The sequence below is a fragment of the Artibeus jamaicensis genome, unplaced genomic scaffold (assembly GCF_021234435.1).
Source record: "Artibeus jamaicensis isolate MK-2021 breed Jamaican fruit bat unplaced genomic scaffold, CSHL_Jam_final contig_233, whole genome shotgun sequence".
Lineage (NCBI taxonomy): Eukaryota > Metazoa > Chordata > Mammalia > Chiroptera > Phyllostomidae > Artibeus > Artibeus jamaicensis.
In genome coordinates this window covers 40,441,053-40,462,569 of record NW_026521486.1, presented here as the reverse complement: position 1 = coordinate 40,462,569, position 21,517 = coordinate 40,441,053, and the positions used below count along the sequence as shown (strand labels likewise).

General features: G+C 34.9%; 1 protein-coding gene across 2 annotated transcripts in view; it reads left to right on the top strand.

Moving 5' to 3' along the window:
- Positions 1 to 19,468, top strand: part of CPNE8 (copine 8) — a 183,487-nt gene extending 164,019 nt beyond the window's left edge. The window contains exons 17-20 of one of the 2 annotated variants that reach the window (XM_037139711.2): positions 3,317 to 3,419; positions 5,072 to 5,129; positions 9,624 to 9,697; positions 17,568 to 19,468. In XM_037139711.2, the coding sequence (XP_036995606.1) occupies positions 3,317 to 3,419; positions 5,072 to 5,129; positions 9,624 to 9,697; positions 17,568 to 17,756 (424 nt within the window). In that variant the 3' untranslated portion in view covers positions 17,757 to 19,468. The other variant, XM_037139713.2, reaches the window with a different exon arrangement.
- The last annotated feature ends 2,049 nt before the right edge of the window (positions 19,469 to 21,517 follow it).

The following is a 21,517-nucleotide window of genomic DNA, read 5'->3' as shown; positions in this document are numbered from 1 at the left end:
AAGTGTTAGTGAGGATATGGAGGAATTGGAACCCTTGTGCACTGTTTGTGGGAATGCAAGTTGGTGCAGCCACTATGAAAAAAATAATATAGGGATTCCTCAAAACATAAAAATAGAGCCACCAACAATCCCCCTTCTGAATATATGTCCAAAACGATTGAAATCAGGATCTCAAAGAGATATCTGCATCATTATTTACAACACCCAGGATACGAATATTATTCTGCCTTTAAAAAGAAAAAAAATCCTGCTATTTGCAACAACATGGATAGACCTGGAAGACATTATGGTATGTAAAATAAGACAATCATGGGAGAACAAATACTGCATGATCCCCCTTAGATGAGGCATCTGAAATAGTCAAATGTACAGAAGTAGACAGTAGAATGGTGGTTATTAGGGGTTGGGGAAAAGGGTTATGTGGATTAGACATTCGATTGCTATAAAGGTGCATATATACAAGATGAATAAATTCCGAAGCTCTGCTGTACCATGTAGTGCCGATAGTTAGCAAGGTATTGTGCACTTAAAATTTCTTTTAAGGTTTTATTTATTTTTAGAGTTAGAAGAAGGGAAGGAGAATGAAAGGGAGAGAAATACCAATCTGTGGGTGTCTCTGGTGTGCCCCCTACTGGGGACATGGCCTACAACCTAGGCATGTGCCCTGACTGGGAATCGAACCAGTGACCCTTTGGTTCACAGGCTGGCAGTCAATCTACTGAGCCACACCAGCCAGAGCTGTGCACTTAAAATTTTGTTAAGAGGCTAGATTTTATTTCAAATGACCTTAATACACACGCACACACATATACACATACAAAGGGACAAAAAGAAACTTTTGGAGCTCAGGGATATATTTATAATCTTGATTGTTTTGATGGTAACACAAGTATATACATATGTTTAAACTCATCAAATTTTACACGTTAATTATGTGCAGTTTTCTGTATACCAATTATAACTCAATCTGGGGTGGTGGGGAGACATGCCAACAACTGAGACTTTCTCCATGGAAGAAAGAAGCATTGAAAGTGAAATAAAAAGTAAATACAAAAAAAAAATCAGACCATTAAGCCAACTTAAGGTATTTATAAGACTGCATGTCACTCAATATTTTATATTGTTTTCAGACCTGGTAGAAATTTGTCATTTTAAGAGCATGGTGTGGAAAGAACAGTATAAAAGCCTCACTGCCGTACTCATAGAAGCTTTTCTCACTGCTATTTATAGACTTCAGTCAGTCACACCAAATAGAAAACCCCCTGCTTCTGAAGTGTAGTCAGTAAGAAATGCTTTAAAAAATAATGGATATTTAACAAAAATTGTTTGTATCTCTCACATCAACCACAACCTCTGTGAGGTTAAAAATTTAAGAAAAAAATTCGTGAGGGAGATGAGCAACTTCTTTTCTTAAAAAAAAGTTAAGGGTAAAATAGATGAGGCTCATATCTGCTCTGGGTTGTTTTCCATTGATTGTGTTACAATCAAATTTATACAAGTTTTTCATGTCTAAGGTCAATTGTGCAGTATCATGGGACAATTCTTGACTATACATTGTGGAACTAGTTTAACACTATCTTTACAGATAGTATTGTATATAGGCCACTTACTGTAGTCTCTTCATTAATCTGTAAAATTATTTTATTAGCAGCATGAGAAATTATTAGTTTCTCTAGTTTGTGGCAAAATCATAAACACTTTTCTTGTCCACATGGTAGTTAATTCTGCTCTCCAAGAAATGAGTTCTGTCCTGAAATAATATGCTGTTGATCTTGTTCTTGACCTGTTCAAACTTACTTCCTTAGTATCCTTTAGGCTGTGAAGGAATTTCACTGATATTAATGACAGTGTTTTTGAACTTAAATTTTCAATGATTCACTTAATGACTTTTACAGAAATAGAACAAAGTCTTCTAGTTCACTGCCTCCAAAAATATCCATAATGCTTGCTCATTACTAGATAAGACTTGAATGCTAGTTATGTGCTAAAGATCATAAAAGTTTACCTGTTGAGAATATAGTTTAGATACCCAAAATATACAACATAATGCAAAACAGATATATTGATAATAAAATATAACATATTTTTCCTTTTAAATTATTGGGAAATTATTTGGTGAGACTTCTGATAAACTTATTTAAGTACTGTGTTCTTATTACATGCCTAGTTTTTGAGGGAGTACTGGGAATAACTGACCACATTTTTAATTGATTTTATTGTGGTGACATTGGTTAATACTGTTATATAAGTTTCGGGTGTGGAGTCTATAATCATCATCTGTATTGTATTGTGTTCACCACCCCAAGTCAAGTCTCCTTCCATCATCATTTATCCCCATTTTACCTCTTCTACCTCCCTCACCCCACTTTTTCACCCAGTCCTCCAACCCACATTCCCTCTGACAGCTGTCAGTCTGTTCCCTGTAGTATGAGTCTGTTTCTATTTTGTTTGATAGTTTATTTTGGTTATTAGACTCCACGTGTAAATGAAATCATATGGTACTGATCTTTCTGTGACTGGCTTATTTCACTTAGCTTAATACTCCAGGTTTATCCATGCCTTTGCAAAGGGTAAGATCTCTTTCTTTTTTATGGTCTTACATGCCTAATTTTTGTCTTTTTGTGCCAGCTTTCATCAATTTAAGATGTGTTAAGAACTTGAACAATGGATGTTTCAAAAAGCTTTTCTTCTGTCACTTTTTTTTATTCAGGTGGAGTTCACAGAACATGAAAGTAACCATTTTAAAGAGTACAGTGTAATGGCATTGAACACATTCACAAAGTTGTGCAACCATCCACACCGCCTAGTTCTAAAAAAAACACTTCAGTTTATTGTTAACTTACAGAACTGCCTTATGTATCGAGTACCATATATGTGGTTTCATTATTAATAATACAAATGTGTGTTATCTTGATTTTAAGATAATAGAGAAAATAGAGTTCAGATAGCTTAAGTAATTTACTGAAGATCATACACGTAATATATTACCCAGCCAGAATGCCTGTTTCCAAGTTATATCCATTTTACTGTGCTCAACATCCCCTTCTCCACCTCACCTTTCATCAGCGAATGCGTTTCTAAGGTAGCCAGGCATTTCCGTGTGCCAGCCTGCAGTGCAGCTGCTGCTACTCTAGTGTGCTAGTAGTTCAGGAAAGTGTGCATTTGAGAGTTTGCATGATATAGGCTCTTAACATACGTTTACATACTCTCCTGTGATTAAAAGGTTTATTGACTATTTCAAGTTATATTTAGCAGCCATTGCAGAGAGAACTGTTTTATGTTCTGTGGTATTCTTTACCCTTTTGTTGCCTTTCAGATATGCTTCTTCTGTAAAGGATGGCTCCCAGTATTTTGTGCTCCTGATTGTGACAGATGGTGTTATCTCAGATATGGCTCAAACGAAGGAGTCTATAGTGAACGTAAGTAGGGGTCATTTGGTCTTGGGCTGGCCAAGGGATAGCGTGCAATTCTGGTTGAGACCAGAGTTTTGTTGATGCCACAGTGAAACAAATGTCCATGCCTTTGGAGCCAAGTGTGTTGTTAACATTACTCAGGCACATTTGTACCATTGATCCATCCATACTAAGGTAAGGGTATGGATAACCGGTGTAACAAAATTACTGGTACTTCCAAAGAATAAAAAGTAAGATAATAACACTACCTTTATGGCATGAGTGTATTTGTTTACCTTTTAGTTTGATGTGCGGGTACACAATTTTATCATTTGTGCAAACCGTTTCTTAATATTCACTTTTCAGTTACAGAACTGTGCTAATTTCTATTTCTACAGAATTAGATAGGAACTGGACTTGGTTTAAAAAACATTTTTCTCATTATTATTTCTAATTGTGTTATATTTAATGATTACTTGATTGTCTTCATTAGTCTGTAAGCTATAATGTCTACATATACTAGATTATAATCAATAAAATTATTTCTGTTTTTACTCTCCTTTCTATAACCAGGCTTAGCAACATTTGAGGCAAAGTAGACGTGTAGTACAAATTGGTCGCATGAATGTTTATCACGCCTCATAATTATTAATAGCATGGAGAAAATACAATTAGCTCTTTGGTGTGAGAGAAAAATAGTTTCATGTAGGAAAAAATCAAGGGCTTATAGACATATGGCTAGAAAAAAAACAAACACAGAAAGGAGGAGGAGTAGAAGCTCACAGATTTATTTTTTTAAGTAGACACATTGGGTGCAGTTTATCCTGATTTCTTTAATGCTCTGGCCATATTTCCACATTTCTTTAATATGCAGTGGAGTTAGTGTACACTTTAAAATATGGATTTAATCATGTAGATTTAAACTAATAGGACATGGTGCACTGAGGAACAATTATTTATAATTCAGTGACCTTCCTAGAGGAAGATGTGGTTGCTATACTGTAGCGTCATTCTGTAGCTGGATCTCAGATTTTTACCATTAAACTATTTTAAAGTGATGATTTCATTTAAGTGATACATAATATAAGAAAACATGGCATAACATAGTCAGTGTCCCACACAATCTTATGGATAGTTAATGCATAAATTAACCATATTAATAAGTAACTTTCCATCATTATCATTTGTATTCCTTTGTTTGCTAGACAAATTTCTTTTTCCCAAACTGGGGTAAAAATGAGGTAGAGTAGGGACTACTGTTTCACAAACATGCTAACCTTTGCCCCCTTTAGCCGCAGAAAGGTTTTTGAGAGGAGAGAGAACATGAAAAATGACTGACTAAGGATACCCAATGTCATCTTAGGTAAATTTGGGCTGATAATAGCAAGTGAAAGCTGAATCTCAGTACTTTTTATTTTTTATATTATCTGAAGCTGGTCCACCCTGAAGAATGTCCCACCAAGTTGACTTGTGTACAAAGTTGGGAAAGCCTAAGAGTGGAATTAGTATATCATTCTGTTTGCTTTAATACATTTTAATATGTTTAAATATGTTCCTAAGTACTTTAATGACCATCTGTGTAAAAAGATAAAACAGGATATTAATTTTATCTTGCATCTTAATTCTTGTCTTAAGAACTCAATCTCCTAGTGTGAACTCATTGTGTATTCTCTTTGAAGGCTTCAAAACTTCCAATGTCAATAATTATAGTCGGTGTTGGACCAGCAGAATTTGATGGTGAGTAACAAAATCCAATAGTATTCCTTGGGAGTTTATTTAATTTAATCTGACTCATCCTGCTCTTGAGTTCCTATCACTCTTTTTAAAATATATGAATGTGAGCGTGCATGTAGGCTTGTATGTATTGCCTCTGTACGTTAGGCATTAGTATCGATCTTTCACAATGAAGTCTTTTGAGGTAAGTAGATTAAAACATTGTCTTCTGAGTAGAACATTGCCACTCCAGTATAGATTAATGCAACTTGTATCTTTCCATTTCATAAAGATACTTTGTAGCTCAAAATAATATTTTTAAAGACTTATAGAGAGGTAAATTGGATTTTTGTTCCCAAGGCAAAATACTCTGGGTTTACTAAAAACCTTTGAGAACACTAAATTAATAAACCATTAGGTTGTGAATAGAAATATTAACACAGCATAAAATTCTACTTTAATGGATTTTCAGTCCCACAGTATTTGATTGACATTAGCTATACATATATATGTATATGTATATATATACACACACATATATATATATATTCTTTCATGTGAAAGTGCAAAATGAAAATAGAACTGACCATACAAAATTTAAAGAGAGTTTATATAATTATGCTAAATTGACTTACTGGGTAGTTAGTTTTCTGTTTGGGCTCAGGTCATGGGCAAATGCTCAGTGACAGGCATTTGTGTAATTAGTGATCTGGGCAAAGTTCTTTAAGGATAGCCTGTTAGCCCTGGCCTGGTGGCTGAGTTGGTTGGGGCATCATCCCATGCACCAAAGGGTTGTGGGTTCAATTCCCAGTCAGGGCACATGCCTGGGTTGCAAATGAAAAAAGGAAAGTCTCTGACTAGTTACCTGGTGAATTCCTCTCAGAGAACTCTGTACTGGACTGCACCTGCATGACTGTGTAACATTCACCTGGTTCAGGTGTTTTATATTAACAATGACAGTTTCTTTACCTTGGGCCTTTGGAAATGAAAATAATTTTAGGACTTTGGAACAACCTTTGTTATGTCAACAAGTTAATTTAGGCATGTCGGTGGCTAATTTCAGTATGATCGTTACAGTGTTGGCTCTCAGTTCGCCACCAGCGCCTCCTCCCTAAAAGTAGTATGTACATCTGTCTGTCTCAGATAAAGAACCACAGGCAGAATTATATTGCTGACTGAATATTCCTCTCTTCGATTCCATGCTTGGATGGTCATGCCTTTTATCATTATAATCTCCCATTTTCTACAGCAAAATGTCATTTAGCTTGATGGCTTCTGCTTCTGCGAACATTTTCTGTCTCTGGATATTTGCATCTGCTTGCATTGTATTTCAGGTATGAATATGACACCCTTCTCTGGAGTCAAGAAAGCTAAAACACATCTTTTTTCTTAATGCTTTGTGCACTTGATCATCTGCATTAATTAATGACAGGCTGAGATTCACAATCTTTACTCACTGCCAGGTTAAAATAACTCATGCTTTCTTCTTCAGCTACTAATTTGCTTTTGCCTCTCAAGGATACACCTCTGATTGGGTACATCTCAGGTCTCTCAGACTCCTAGGAAGTCCACTAGTAGATGTATGAACTCAGAGGTGGTAACCATGGTCATCTATTCAAGAGCCCCCACACATAATGTTTGAATACAGAGCCACTGATTCTTCCTGGTGTATATTTCTAGTTTCTATTTCTTTTTAGTGCAGAAGATACTGCTATTTATTTTGTTCTCTTCTTTAGTTCCCAATAAATTATTTTTAAGCATTTTGAGGTATGATTATTCATCATTTCCCTCTCTGACTTCCTAAAGTAACTGGGGGGGGGGGGATACACAGGAAACAGATAGGGACCAGAAAATAAGCTTTATTACCAGCGACGCAGAATTGGAATCTGGGTTAACCTGTGTGCAGTGGCAGACTTCCCACTACTTTCTTCCCCCAGTATTAAATGACCCCACCCTTATCTCAAGGCCTCCACTGTACAGGGGCGGGGTCTTGCCACAGGAGCATCCTCCATACCACAGGGAGGTAGATGCCACAGGGAGGAACTGCCTCCAACTTGAGGACAGGCAGCTCCAAGAGAGATTCAAGGTCAGTTTCTTCTCCTAATTTTACTAATTCCATGAATCCTTCATCTTTCCACATGGAAAAGGAAGTGAAGATTGTAGTCCAAGAGGGAAGTTCTGTCCCAGTAGAGCTGCCACCTGGAAGTTAGAGGGAGACTTTTCCTGGCAAACCTGTGGACAGGGAACTAGGGTCCTGCACCACTTGGTTTCCGCTTTCACCAGGATGCAGATTTAAATAGGATGGACCAGCCTCCAGGCCTGGTGCTAAACAGTTAGATTATTCCAGGAGACAGTAGGTGCTTCTCTAAAGGATTTTTTTCTTTCCTCTCAAAACACAACTATGGCTAAGTAGAAAAGGACAGAATACTCATCTTTAATGTAGAAAATCTCCAACTTACATTCAGATCCCTGCTGTCTTATCAGAAGGGCCTTTCTCTGGGCACTTACTGCCAAGACTACCATCAAGTAAGTTTACATGACATATTTACAAACTGATAAAGGAAAAAAAGAAATAAATCTTGCAAATTTTATCAGTTAACCACCGAAATACAAAATCTACCCCTGATTTGTATGGGCAAAAAAAGGAAATATTTTGCCATCTATTTTTTGAAGGTTGAGGAAGTTGGAATAAACTATTAGTTTAATGCACTTTCAAATTGATTTCTATATTTTAATAGGAACAGTTCATAATTTTCTGTAAAAATTTCCCCCAGTGACTTTTTACTTTTTTATAAAGCACCTTCATTAAGAAGAAAGATTCCTCAAGGTGGGATTTCTTCATCCTTAAAAGGCAAAAAGTAAAAGTAAAGCAGCATCTGGCTGCCTGCTTTGATCCACTCACGTTAGAAGGGAAGAACTTCAAGGGGCTCTAGCTTCATCCTGTCTCCCGTGGCTAGAAAGTGTTGCATGTCTATCTCTCATACTTGTTTGTCCAAGGACAGGTACTGGTGGGGCACTGGGGTTTACAGCATCATGATCCTTGAGGACAAGATGATCTGTAAACCTGAAGGGTGGACGCCACTTGCTCGTCATTTCTTTTCTCCTTGCTCTCAGAAGTGTAGTCTGGCCACACGCCACCTTTTAACCCAAAAGACACTCTGGAAAGTGGGAGGGAGATACTTTATAGGCTCTCACTCTAACATATTATTGTGTAAATAACTGTCATTTTCTTTAATTAGCAAATTCAATAAGAAAGAACTTTTGCCAGCATGTCATTATCAATATACATTTGTATCTCAAAGTAACAGGAACATTTTGAAAACAAATCTAGACAACAAAAAGGAATTAACTCTCGAAAGTATTTGAGTATAATGAATTCTTTCATTTATGCCCCTAAAATATAGGGGTGACAAAAATAGATCTTCTGTAGTTTGAATAAGTTAACTACCTCATCATCAGTCATATGCTCATACACGTTTTGCTGTGTAATGACCTGTGTTATCTACCTAAGCAAGCAGAGTGGTGGCTGTCTATCAGTTATGTGAACTTATGATGATTCAGCCCAGACTCAAGACCATGTGTAGAAAAATAAAATTTAAAACAATGTTTTTTCACCCAAATGCATTATTCATGCACTAAAGGAAATACTAAAAAAAATGTCAGGTTTATATTCTAACTGAGCAATAAGTTTTGGAGGGCTCAGAGGCAAACATTATCATTGCAAGTGGCTCATATGAGCCCAGTGAATGTCATGTGTATAGAAAATGAATTGTCAGTAATAAAATTATACTTTAAGCACAAATTAGCATTCCTCATGTAATTAATTATTTAGAGAATCTCACTGAAAACCTGATAAACTCTGGAAAATGTTCTTAATTGCAGCATAACATTACTGTATCACCAAATGAACCCTTACATCACAGCATTCACAAATGCTAGCTGTTCTGTGTAATGTTGAAATTCTCTGTTAACCAACAAAAAATCATACTCAGAAAAATTATACTTTATCCAGTCAGTGTAAGGGCAGAGAACATGTTTCTTTGCTTTTAAATCTGTTTTTAAACTGGAAATTAGACTATGGATACATAGTTTTGTTATAGTTTCAGTTAGAATACAGTTCAAATTGTTTTTGGAAATTCTGTGATGATTAGCACCAACTTTCTTAAGTTAGAAAAAAAAAGTAAGATTGAATGGCTTAGTACCACTTGCTCAGTCATGTCAAGCATATAACCCAGATCTGAGAACCCTGGGATGGGCGGATGCGCCCAAAGACTATTGTCTACTGCATCGGCTCTTCTTGTCCTTCAAAGGGTCACAGGGCGTGGCTTTGCTTCATGTGTACAGTTACCCTCAGTCAAGTTCTATGAGAGAAAGGGCTGAGAAGATGAAGGGATCAACAGCTTTCTGATTTTACAGAGGATATATCTCTACTTTGTGCATCTTGATTTCCTTATTGCCTACACTGTTTTAGTAAATGGCTAAAATACACTGCATTAATAATTGCATTTTATTTTCAAGCAATGATTGAGTTGGATGGAGATGATGTAAGAGTTTCCTCCAGAGGAAAATATGCTGAAAGGGACATTGTGCAGGTAAGATATTTAATAAAAATTATTTATTTTGGTCATTGTGAACAGCTCTTGGCAGTTCTCATACATAACTAAATTGAAATGAAGAATTTCAGGTTCTGCTTAATTTAATTGGTAGATTCTTTATGAGATGCCCATTAAGTAACAGGGCCTAAGATAAGCACCAATTACTTCCCTATGGACTTTAGATCCATGATACACAAAATTGAATTATCAGTAAGTTACTTTTATTACTACTTTATTATTACCATAAAGTATTGAGATTTTTAGTAAAATTAGAATCTAGAAACATATGGACTTTTTAATGATGTTTATTTAATCATTTAGTCTGCAACAAAGACTAAATATATTTTAAAGCAGCTGATACATATTCAGAGTAAATAAATTTAGTATAAACAAACCAAAAAATGTAGATATTGTCATACTTTCTTTATAGATTATGGTTAGAAAGGCAGAGAAATAGATCTTAAAAGCACAATAAATATATAAATTATATATAAAATATATGAATTATATATATCCATAAAGATAACATCATACATAACAAAATAGATAATATTTTTTGTATATATGATTCACAATTCTGTTAGAATTTAAAAAGAATAATAGAAAGAAAAATAATTAGTAACCAATATAATTAAAATATATAAGTATGAACAAGGAGTTAATTCAACTACATTTCTGCATACTTGAGTCTCCATATCTTTTAGGATGTCAGAAGGGGAAAAGGCTGTGAGCTTTACCTTCTTAAATAGGAAAGGGGAGGTGTCAGGGTCGTGTAAACACACAATCTGAATATTTAAGAGGAGCCAGCAATGGGCTTCAGTACTTTCTCTTAAGGTAATAAACTACATATTCACCCATAATACAGTCATTAAGACAATCTAATTTGGAATTTGGTTCAAATCCTGGATTTTCCAATTGTGATAACTTGGGAAAGTTTTCTAAATTTTAGTGTTCTGACGTGGTTGTAGAGATTAAATGAGATAATGTACATAAAATATATTCCTAAAATAGAACTCAGCAAAATATAATAAAAAACTATTAAAATAATTTGAGGGAGATTATAACACATTTTATAAATATGATAATATAAAGATTAATGTTGATAAAGATTTAAAAGCATTTTTCTTAATCAGTCAGCAAAATTAAATTTTAAGTAAGGGACATTTGTATTGCAGTTTTTTAAAAAGATAATTAAACACGGCCTTGGCTGGGTGGCTTAGTTAGTTAGAGCATCACCCTGTACGTCAAAAGTTTGCAAGTTTCATCCCTAGTCAGGACACATGCCTAGGGTGTGGGTTCCGGTTGCATCAGGGAAGAAATAGACTGATGCTTCGTCGGTCTGTCTGTCTCTCTCCCCCCACCTCTCTCTCTCAAATCAATAAAAACATATCCTTGGGTGAGGATTTAATACAAAAATATAATTAAATATGGCATTCATTTCAACCTGTCATTCTCGGTAGAGTGAAAAAGCACGTGGCCACACATGTGAGTGATCAAATTAAAGGCACCTCCGAAAGGAAGCATGGTAATGCGGTCATCTATTTCAGAAACCCATGGTGGTTCCATGATTAGACCCATGATTATTCACCCCAACCTCATTAGCATAATTATAGGCTCAAGTAATTACAGTTTATCCAAAGGCTCTCCACAATGTCTGGCTCACAGATTCCAACAATTAAATTACTAAAGGGAAGTGTGAATTTGAAGTCCGTGATAATGTGCTATGTTGCGGTGGCAATGCATTTTTATAAAGTTAACAGAGGAATCCCATATATCATAATATTATCAGAATGAAGTTTATGGGAGACTTGGTATTACTTGCTTAAGACTGCTCATGTCTTAAGGTTTTCTTTAAGAGAGCTAATATGTTGTGTTGGTGATAGCCAGTTCTTATTATATGTATAATAAGTATTGATGAAAGTATTTAGTCTCTCAGTGGGTATGCTATATTGGACAGAACATTGCTAAAGAACTCAGTTCTGTGAAATTATTTTGTTGGCACTCTGACCCCAAACACTTCAATAAATCTCTTTGAGCCTTTGTTTCATTAACTCCAAACACTAAATTCTTTCATTTTTGCTCTTCTTACGATGTGAATTTCAGAGGATGTAAAACACATGAAAATACTCGTTCCTTATATGTTAAGGTATGTGTAAGTACAATTATATACTTCCTCTCCTTTATACTTAGAATTCTGAAGACCAGTCCACTTCCATAAAATGATACAGGGGTCCCCAAAGGTTTTCCAGGAACCTGGGAACACAGCTAAACACACAAGGGATTTTACCCCATAAAATTGAACTGAAAGAGCTGTGAGATCTTACAGATTCTGAACACAAAATTAAAATGTCCTTAGAGCGTTAGTAGCTTCTGAATGACAGTGACATCTTGACTTACATGCCTACATTTAATTAAGGAGATTTGATGTATACTTTTCTAATTTCATGGAGAAATTCCCAGTGATTGGTCTTCTAAAAATAGCAAGCAAGATAGTCATTTACATACAGTATCTTATTGAAGAACAATTAGCATCCTCTCTCATCTTGAATAAGATTTTAAAACATTCCACCATCACAGTTTTCCAGCCTCTACCATCCACTAAAACATTTTTTAAATGAGTTATTTTCAAGAATAGAAGTACCCTTGATTATTCAGTGTATCAGAGCTGCAAGGGCACACAAAGAACGGCGGGATCAATCTTCCCATCATCAGAAGCTATGTAAGCCGTCATAATAAATGCTGTAAACACTGTTGGCTGTGATATCGTCAGAAAATAGGACCTACTTAGGCTCTCTTACATTTCCACTTTGAAGCTAATCAGGTTTATGCACAGCAAACAACTCCAAATTTCTTAAGTGGACACAAACCTAAGGCTGCAGATAATAGTAGGTAGCTGGAGTTTTGACAGATAATTGAGGGTAGTAGATGGGGTATTCATTATATTGTTAACTCTTCAGTGACATCCAAATTCTTCATATAATAATGACATTCAATCATTTATTTAGTCCTTCATATCCTAGGTAGGCTAAGAGCTATAGCATTACTTCACTCAGTCCTTAATTGACTTTGTTGGGATAGGAAGATTACCATATTTTAAAAAAGAAGAAATGAAGTTTCTCTTGTTTATAGTCACAAGCTAGTAAGAAGTAGAGTCACAATTTAATTTAAAATATTTGATTCTAAAATTTCTAATCAATATTCTGTATAACTGATTCTAAATCTTAATCTTAGCATTTAAGAGTCTCCTTGCCCTGACTCCAGCCTTCCTCTTTAGCTAAACACACACACAAACACACACACACACACACACTCTCTCTCTCTCTCTCTCTCTCACACACACACTTTGTCTAGACAAATAGGACTATTAATTATCTTTGTACCACACATCTCCATTGTTCTTGCTCTTATTTTCTCTTTTCATTTTACTAGAATAGTCTTCTTCCTCAGTGGGTTGATTAAAATTCTATATTTTGGAATATACCACTATACTACCTTTTGCAATAGCTTCTCTCTACACACTTGAACTAATTTTCTTTTTTAAAAATACTATATTTATATTATTTTATATCTTTCTAAAAATACTGGTCAGTTTTTGCCTTATAACAATTTATGGACGAAGAAAAAAGAGACTCAAGATGGGGTGTTAAACAGCTTGTACGAAGTTATTAAATCAAAAGTTGGTTGATCCAAACTGTCAACAGAGTTCTCATTCCAAATCCTATATTTATCATGCGATAATACACCTACTCTCCTAAAATGCAAAATACTAGTGAAGATTATTAAGATCTGTTCCCCTTTTCATATACTGTCATGGTTAATATATCAGAGTCAGATTAATTTGGGTTCAAATAATAAGTGACATTTATTACTAACTATCTGATACTGGATAAGTTAATTAAACTCCCCAAGTTTTGGTTTCCTCTTGTCAGCTCAAAATATGGATAACACAATGATAAAAAGTAAATATTATAAGATATTGTACTGAATCTCTTAGCAGAAGGCCTCCCACTTACCAGTTGCTAAATAAATGCATTAATATCAGTATCAGTTATTCTCATTAGTGCGTTGGCATAATCCAGAGAGAAAGCATTTTATGTCACTATTTCATAATGGCTGTACCTTGACAAATAACACTAGTCCACCTGATGTGTGATTATATTCATTGCCTCAGGACTCAATCTCATATGACTTGAGTACAAACAGTAAGCAGGATGAGATCCTAAGATTGTTATTCTAAAACTTACATGAGATTTTTTTGCTTGCTTGTGATAGAGATTGGGCATTGTGCATAAAGCAGTGTAATTTCTCTTGGTTTCATACAGCTGCTGGCCAACCTATCATTTTCTTAAAAATTATATTCAAGTTGTAATTTCTATTAAAAGGAGAATAATAACCTTGAAGACTTAGACTTGAAAATCACTAATGGAGCTCTGCACAGTAGCAGCAATCAAGTAATATTTCACAGAACAGCAACTAAAAGCCCATTTGCCCAAACTGATTTAAACTTGTTTTCACAAATATGCAAGGCCAGCCATCAGAGCAGGATGGATCCTCGGAGAAAGACGTAGAGTATGAAGGATGTGCTACACTTCTACAGAACAGAATGCATTTATTCCTCTAACCTAAGCATTTTAAGAGTCCATGTTAATTTGTAATAATAGTCAATGATCGTTCATTCACAAATGTGTGGGCATTCTTCTGAACAGGTGGTCCTCAAGTACAGTGCTCATAAAAAGTGATTAAAAGATAATAACAGTAAACAAGTGGTCTGAGAGATGGAGTGGATAACTGATTGTAGAAGGATATGAGCAATAGTTTAAGAAAGAGGGCATCTATTTTTTCATGAAAAGTCTAAGGTGTGTCATTAGTAACAGGTAAAGGGAATGAAGAGTGACTTGTCATTTTCACCCTGACATGACTGAATTGATGAATGTCCCTTTGGAAAAGGTTTAGACAATCTTAGGTTTATGAATAGAAAATTCTCAACATTTTTTTAATACCAAATGCACATATGGAATGAGGTACACTCTTATGGATGACAGTAACTTGGTATGCCAGTCATTTTTAGTCTGGGAATGGCCCCTTAATACTGAAGGTAGCTGTCTATGCCTCCATCTAATAAACCTAAGTTAGATATGATATATAGTTCTCTCATTCATTATTTATAAAAATGCTTTAGATGAGTATAACTGTATCTGTGTGATCATGGTTCTTAGTTTTGACATTCTAGAATATCATGACATTCTTAAAAATAAATTTCAATTTACTTCAATAAAAAATTTAGCGCATCTTATAGCATTTGCTGGAAAGGTGAAACAATAGATGTTTTAAAATTATAGAAAGGCCAGGAATTACTATTTTAAATTACAGTACTGATACTGTACTTAAATCTGAAAGAGATCAAGTCGATAAGAATATTCCTTGTATTTCGTGTTGATAAGAATGTAAATATAATACTAAAAAGATAGTTTCATATTTATATTGAATATATAAGTGTATAAGTTGATGAATAGTTATGGTAATGATAATAATTACTATATATAGTACATGTTATGAATTGAATACTGTTTTAAGCACTTTACATGTCAACTTACTGTGATAACCTAATGAAGTATGTTGGTATTATTGTCCTCACTTTGTGGAGAAGAAACTGAGGCCAAGAGTGGAAAGCAAACTTGCCCAAGGTCATGCAGCTAATAAATAGTGGAACTAGCCTCTGAACTTGGGAAATCTAATTCCAGAGTTTATGAGAATAGTGGTAAAAAGATAAATGAGTTTAATACCCCTGGTGTAGAAGAAAGGTAAAGAATCAAAGAAAAATATTAAGACCAAGTTGAGGTAAAGGAGAGGCCAGCCAGGAGTGCTCCTTCCCTGCCCAGGTGTCAACTGTTTGCCCGAGGAGTCAGCATTTCCCTGAAAGGCAGATACGAGTTGCATATTCTGAAGAAAAAAAAAATACAGACCCTTTTAAAAAGCAGCATAAAAGCTAACTAGATATATATGAACCACACCAACATTACAAAATGTTCATTTAAAATACCATACCTTTTAAAATAAGGATGAAAATAATTATAGCTACAAGTAGATATCTTTTTCTCATTAATCCTTAACTATGTTGATTCCTGTTTTATCACTTCTCTAATTACAGTTTCAGAGAGAAAATAAATCCTAACTTTTTTTGCATCTATGATTTTTTTGAGTTAAAAATGTCAAGTCTTGTCCATAGTTAATGCAAGTTCACAGAAGTTCACATCCCGCACTTTTCTCCACTGAGGATTATATTTGCTCTGTTAGTTTTTTCTTACCCTTACTTAGCTACTTTCAGAGGTAAGAGTAAGATTTGTCACCTTTCTATTATGCTTTTCAAAAAAGTTGAGTTTTCCTCCTCAGATGGATAGAGTAAAATTATAGTCATAGAGATGTACTTCTGCCTATGGTGTGTTTTAGTTGTTTTTAAGGGAGTGATTTTTCTACTGTTTCTTAAAACACACTGTTTTCACTGTATATGATAGGTATTAACCCTGTTAATTGATTTCTTAACATTTTTACTTGGTTTAACTGTAGCAACCTGACATTTTAAAGCCTACTTCCTAATAATAGTTATTTTCTGAAATCACATTTTCAGTAACTGCTTAAGTCAAGGGGAAGTTTTTCAAAATAAACTTAAAACATATTTATAAGAGTGTGCTCACTCTTTCTCTGGGGGAAATGATTTAATTTAAAACATTATACTTAGAAATTGTTCAACATCCTAAAATGTCTTCACTCTGCTTTTTCTCTAAGACCTACAATCACTATGTTCCTGAACTACCACAACATTAACAGTTCAATCACTTCCAAGTTGCTTCAAGAATCATCATGTCTCTAAGGGAATTGAATAAATGCCCTGAAGCAGCACTGTGTTTATTAATTTCAGCATCATTAAATATGAGAGTGAAATCGGGCAATCTGTTGCCAGAGTATCTGGGGTTGAGCTGATAAGGACTCCACATAATTGCTTATATAAAGATAGAGCAGCCATTTTTATATGATGTGAAAATAAGAAGGATGATATTTCCATAAGAAGTATATAAAATCTCATGCTGAACTTTGTTTGTTTGTTTGTTTGTTTGTTTGTGTGCCTTAACAGATATAAAAAAAAATCAGCACTGGGGGAAACTCAGTGGACTAAATACAGGGTAGGAGAAAAATAGGTTTACAGTTGTAAGTATGTGAAACAGAGTTTATTCTTATATTATTATTTATTAATTACTGTATTTTTTTCCATACAAACAACAGTAAATGTACTTTTTCCCCACCCTGTATTTTAGGTCCCTGCTGATATCAATCATGTGAATTGCATAACCATGTTCTTATGATTTGGTGTTCTAATCATAATTTAAAATACATGTGTCTAGAAGTCTTTAACAATATGCACTACATTTTCTTACCCTTCATCGGGTAATATTTCTGCTTTGAAATCTGAATTAGGCATGGATTAACTCCACTTCACAAGAAACTGAGCCCCCAAGTGGTTCCGAGTCCCCTCCTATTGGAAATCAGGCCAGGTAGAGACCTCAGAACCACAAAATCCATGTAGCAATGTCATGGACATCTGGGAACCAGGAGGCATGAATTATTGGGGGAAAAAGATAGAAAACAATGACATCCCTTTTTAGGCAAAGTTTTTATTAGAAAGTTTTGGTCATGATTATGGTTATTTGTAATGAATCAAATATCTTTAAAATACATAGTGATTATTGTCCATTTCCTGTGACTCTGGTCACGGATACTCGTACAGCCAAACAGGTTCATGTGCTGACATTTGTGTCTGTTAATTAGTATGCTAAAGTCTATGAATTAACTTTCTCTCACTTCTGCTTTCTAGTTTGTGCCTTTCAGAGATTATATTGACAGAAGCGGAAACCACATACTGAGCATGGCTAGATTGGCTAAGGATGTCCTAGCTGAGATCCCTGAGCAGTTCCTCTCTTACATGAGGGCCCGGGGAATCAAACCTTTGCCTGCGCCTCCCCCATACACCCCACCTACACATGTGTTACAGACTCAAATATGACTGCGCTCTGAAACGTTACCATGAATGACATGTCAGTTCGAACTGCCGAGTCAGGCTTGGTCCTGATGCTCTGTAACAAACCAGGGAATGAGAACCTTTTCTCTGTTTGGTTTCAGCAGTACTGGTTAATATGCTTTCTGGGATCCAAAACTATTCTCTTCCTAAACCAAAACTGTAAATATGGTTGTTGCATGAGCAACAGAAAAATTCTTTGAATGCTTGAAGCAAAATATGGATGTCTTCTCTGAACCTTTACTTTTTTTCCTTTGGACAGAAACAGCTAATTTCCAATGTGTCGTTGGGGAAAAGCACAAACTATGTTTTTAACTAAAATATTGTCCTCGACTGCTGTGTGTATAGGAAAGCAGTCTTTCTGTATCGATGTTTACATGTTACTACTTTTTAAATTTCAATACTTTTATAATTGTTCTTAAGAATAAGGGTTTTGCATATTGAATCCTTTGTCTTCTAAACTGCAATAGCTATAATTACAAGAGCAATATCTCTTTGAATGGCTGTCTGGACAAATATGGTTGCAAACAAGGGGGAGGGAAGACACTTGCATATTTCTTCAGCGAGTGAATTGTCTTACGAAGCTGCACCTGCTTAGTAATCAGTTCCTCTGCACTTGCCAAGTATGGGAGTTTCAGCTCAGCAGATGTATCCTGTAAGAACGTGCACTTCTCATGGAGCTTGGGTTCTAAATTTAGACTGCAGTCAATTTATGTTCTGTACTGCTAAGTAGAAATTTTTAAAAACTCAAACATTGTGAACTGAAGATGCACAAAAAAATACTTTGTGTAAAAAGTAGCCTCTTTATATCATAATGCTATTTAGAAAGACTGAAACCCAGAATATTTAACTGTGAACTATGTAGCAGAAGTTTTAAAATTTTTATTCCATCATACCTTGTCTAGATATTTTAATTCAAAGGGATACTGGCGCTCTTGGATTCCTTATCACCTTTCCACATTGCCACGCAAGGGTGCACAGGCTGGAAGTTTTTTGTGAAATTCCCAGTTAAATATACACAACCATGTGACTTAGTGCACAACACATTTGCGAAATAACCTACTCCTATATACTAATCTGCCTGTCCACGATTAATTGTAAAGAGTTTTTGCATGTACAGTTTTTACAAGAATTACAGTTTTGTGATGTTGTGTCCAAGTTAAAACATTTCTTTAGAACAAATGGCCTTAAATCCTCACAGAATTTCTGGAAATGATTGTGAACTGCCTTTAAATAATAGAAAAGTGTATTTATTTTTTCTTTGTGTCAACAATGTAACTGCTTTCTAATATTTTCCTTACTTACACATTTACTACTCAGTTTATTTTTACTGTATGTTGTTCTCTTTGTCCCAAGTTGACTTAGGGTGACTTTTATAAGCATGAAACTATTTTACTGGAAAGAAAAATATATACATCCACATATCCAACAGTATCAATATTATATAATTATGTATTACTAAGTTGTCCATTTTTAAGTATGTATTAAAATATTTAAAAGGATAACTATTTGCTTTGTAAATTTTATTTCTAATGACATTGAGTATGATGATTTCCTTTTCTGACCTTAAATATTTATTCCAGTATAGTTTATTAACCTATGGATTTTTATTTATCTTTATCAGTCCAAAATAACAAAAATAAATAACATCAACATTCTTCTTGTCAGACATCAGTCATTTTTCTGTGACCAGATCAGCAAAAATGAAAGAGGTGCCTTTTCTTATGTAAATAATAGTGTGTCCAAACCTACCGGGGATAAACAGCCAAGAATGGAACAATCTCAGTTATGAACCTGTCCTTTGTATGGCTATCAGTAATGATCAGAACTGTGTGACGTTGGTTCCATGTGTAAGATTACAGAATACTTAGTCTTGTCTCACCCTTGCCTAAAGGATGAAACCAAGACTAAAAGAGTAAAGTTGTTTGTCCAGGACTGTGTAACTAGAACAGAGTTTGTTGCTGTTGTGGAAATATTTGTTACGTGAGCCTTAGTGAGTTGCTGTTAGGGGCTGTACAATGAAAACTTCCAGAGACGAATATTCACTATTCCTGTGCACCTCACTCTATCTTCCCACCAAATATTCCTTCATTTGCTGTGCTGATGCCTGAAAGTTCCTTAACAATCAGCAGAGTCTTTCATTCCACACAATATAGGGAGGTGCTGAGATGAAACACCTGGAACTTTTTAAAATTAATAAGCACACTTTGTCATTTTTTTCTAAAAAGGCTTTTCTTCATTAGATCTTTTCCTAAGCTGCCCCTTCCCCTTGGTGAGGGAAGACTTGGTACATCATGAGTACAGAACTGTTGGAAAGGGCTTCCTGTGAAATGGGAAAGGGAAATTGAGAGAACCCACAGTCCAGGCCTGAGCTGCGTTTATCACTCTTTTTCATGGATGGTCATCCTAGCACTGTTCATATCTCAGATTTCAGTTTCACCACCAGAATCAGCATCCACTACATACAAGTTTGTCCAATGGCGAGTAAGATAAATATCCATGTAAAAATTATTCTTTAAATTGATGTAACTCCCAACAACTATTTTAAGCTATGGGAATAATCGTATATAATTTAAGAAACTATACTGGCATCATAAACACAAGTCTCTGGTATCTGTACTAAGAACAGTATCTAAAGACAACAGTTATAATTTAAATTACAGAATTCTGCTCAGTTTTAGAGGAAGCATGTTTAAACCTTATAAAGAAAGGTTGTTGCTTATTTCCTACTTTATCAAACCACCTCCAACCCCATCATCTGCCATTGCTCTTACCTCCTGGGTCTTGGAGATGCTCTGAGGACCAAAATCTAAGAGCGAGGACCACTGAGGTCTTATCATGGAAAGAGCAAAAACAAACTCTTCTAAAGATTTGCTCATTTAGTTTCAAAGCAGTAGTGGCCATGACCTCATGATTTTCTCATCACAAAGTTATTCACTAATTTAATTTCCATGAAACAGGCCCGCTGAGCATCCCTAATGTGTTTAGATAAGCTAATGTCACAGAGATAGGATTTGGTATTAGTCAATGAGGTCGGTATCATTGACCTTACAAATTAAGAAGGAGGATGAAAAAAGAAATATAGTCAGGGTGGCTTAAAAATAGCTCTTCACCTTACAAAATAAGTTAGTGGAAATAATAACACTGATTCTGTTATTTTGACAGTGAGCAACCAGTTTGATAACTCTTATCATTTACACAAGATAATTCTGACAAGAGACACTATATAAAATACATTTTATTTACTTATCAAATGTATTTATTATTAAAACTTTAAAAAATAAAATCAGAGTCTATTTAAAATTAACAAAATTGTTTGACCGGTTATCATTTTTAACTAATAGCAAAAAAAGCATATGCCATAATTTAGAGATGGGCAAGTTCAACATACACTTTAGATAATAATTCTTCACCAGAAAACTCTTTAAAAGTGGGGGGCCTGATAAAACAGAGCAACAATCATTAAAAACCCCCTTTAAATTCATTGAGAACAAACTTTAAAGTCCCTAAACATTATATGAACATATCGAAAGAGTGATGGGTTAGGTTATCACGCGACAGTCTGGAGAGATGAAGAGAGTTACAGGTACATTTCATTTTTTATTTATTTTATGAGGACATATAGTAGTTTTAAATTAATGATTTGAAATCTAAATCCAAAAGATTGTGTATGTGCTTAGCCTCTTACATAGGCTGGTTGTAGGGTCTCCAGAAGCCTTATGAGAAGGGGCATAACGCACCCACCGTGC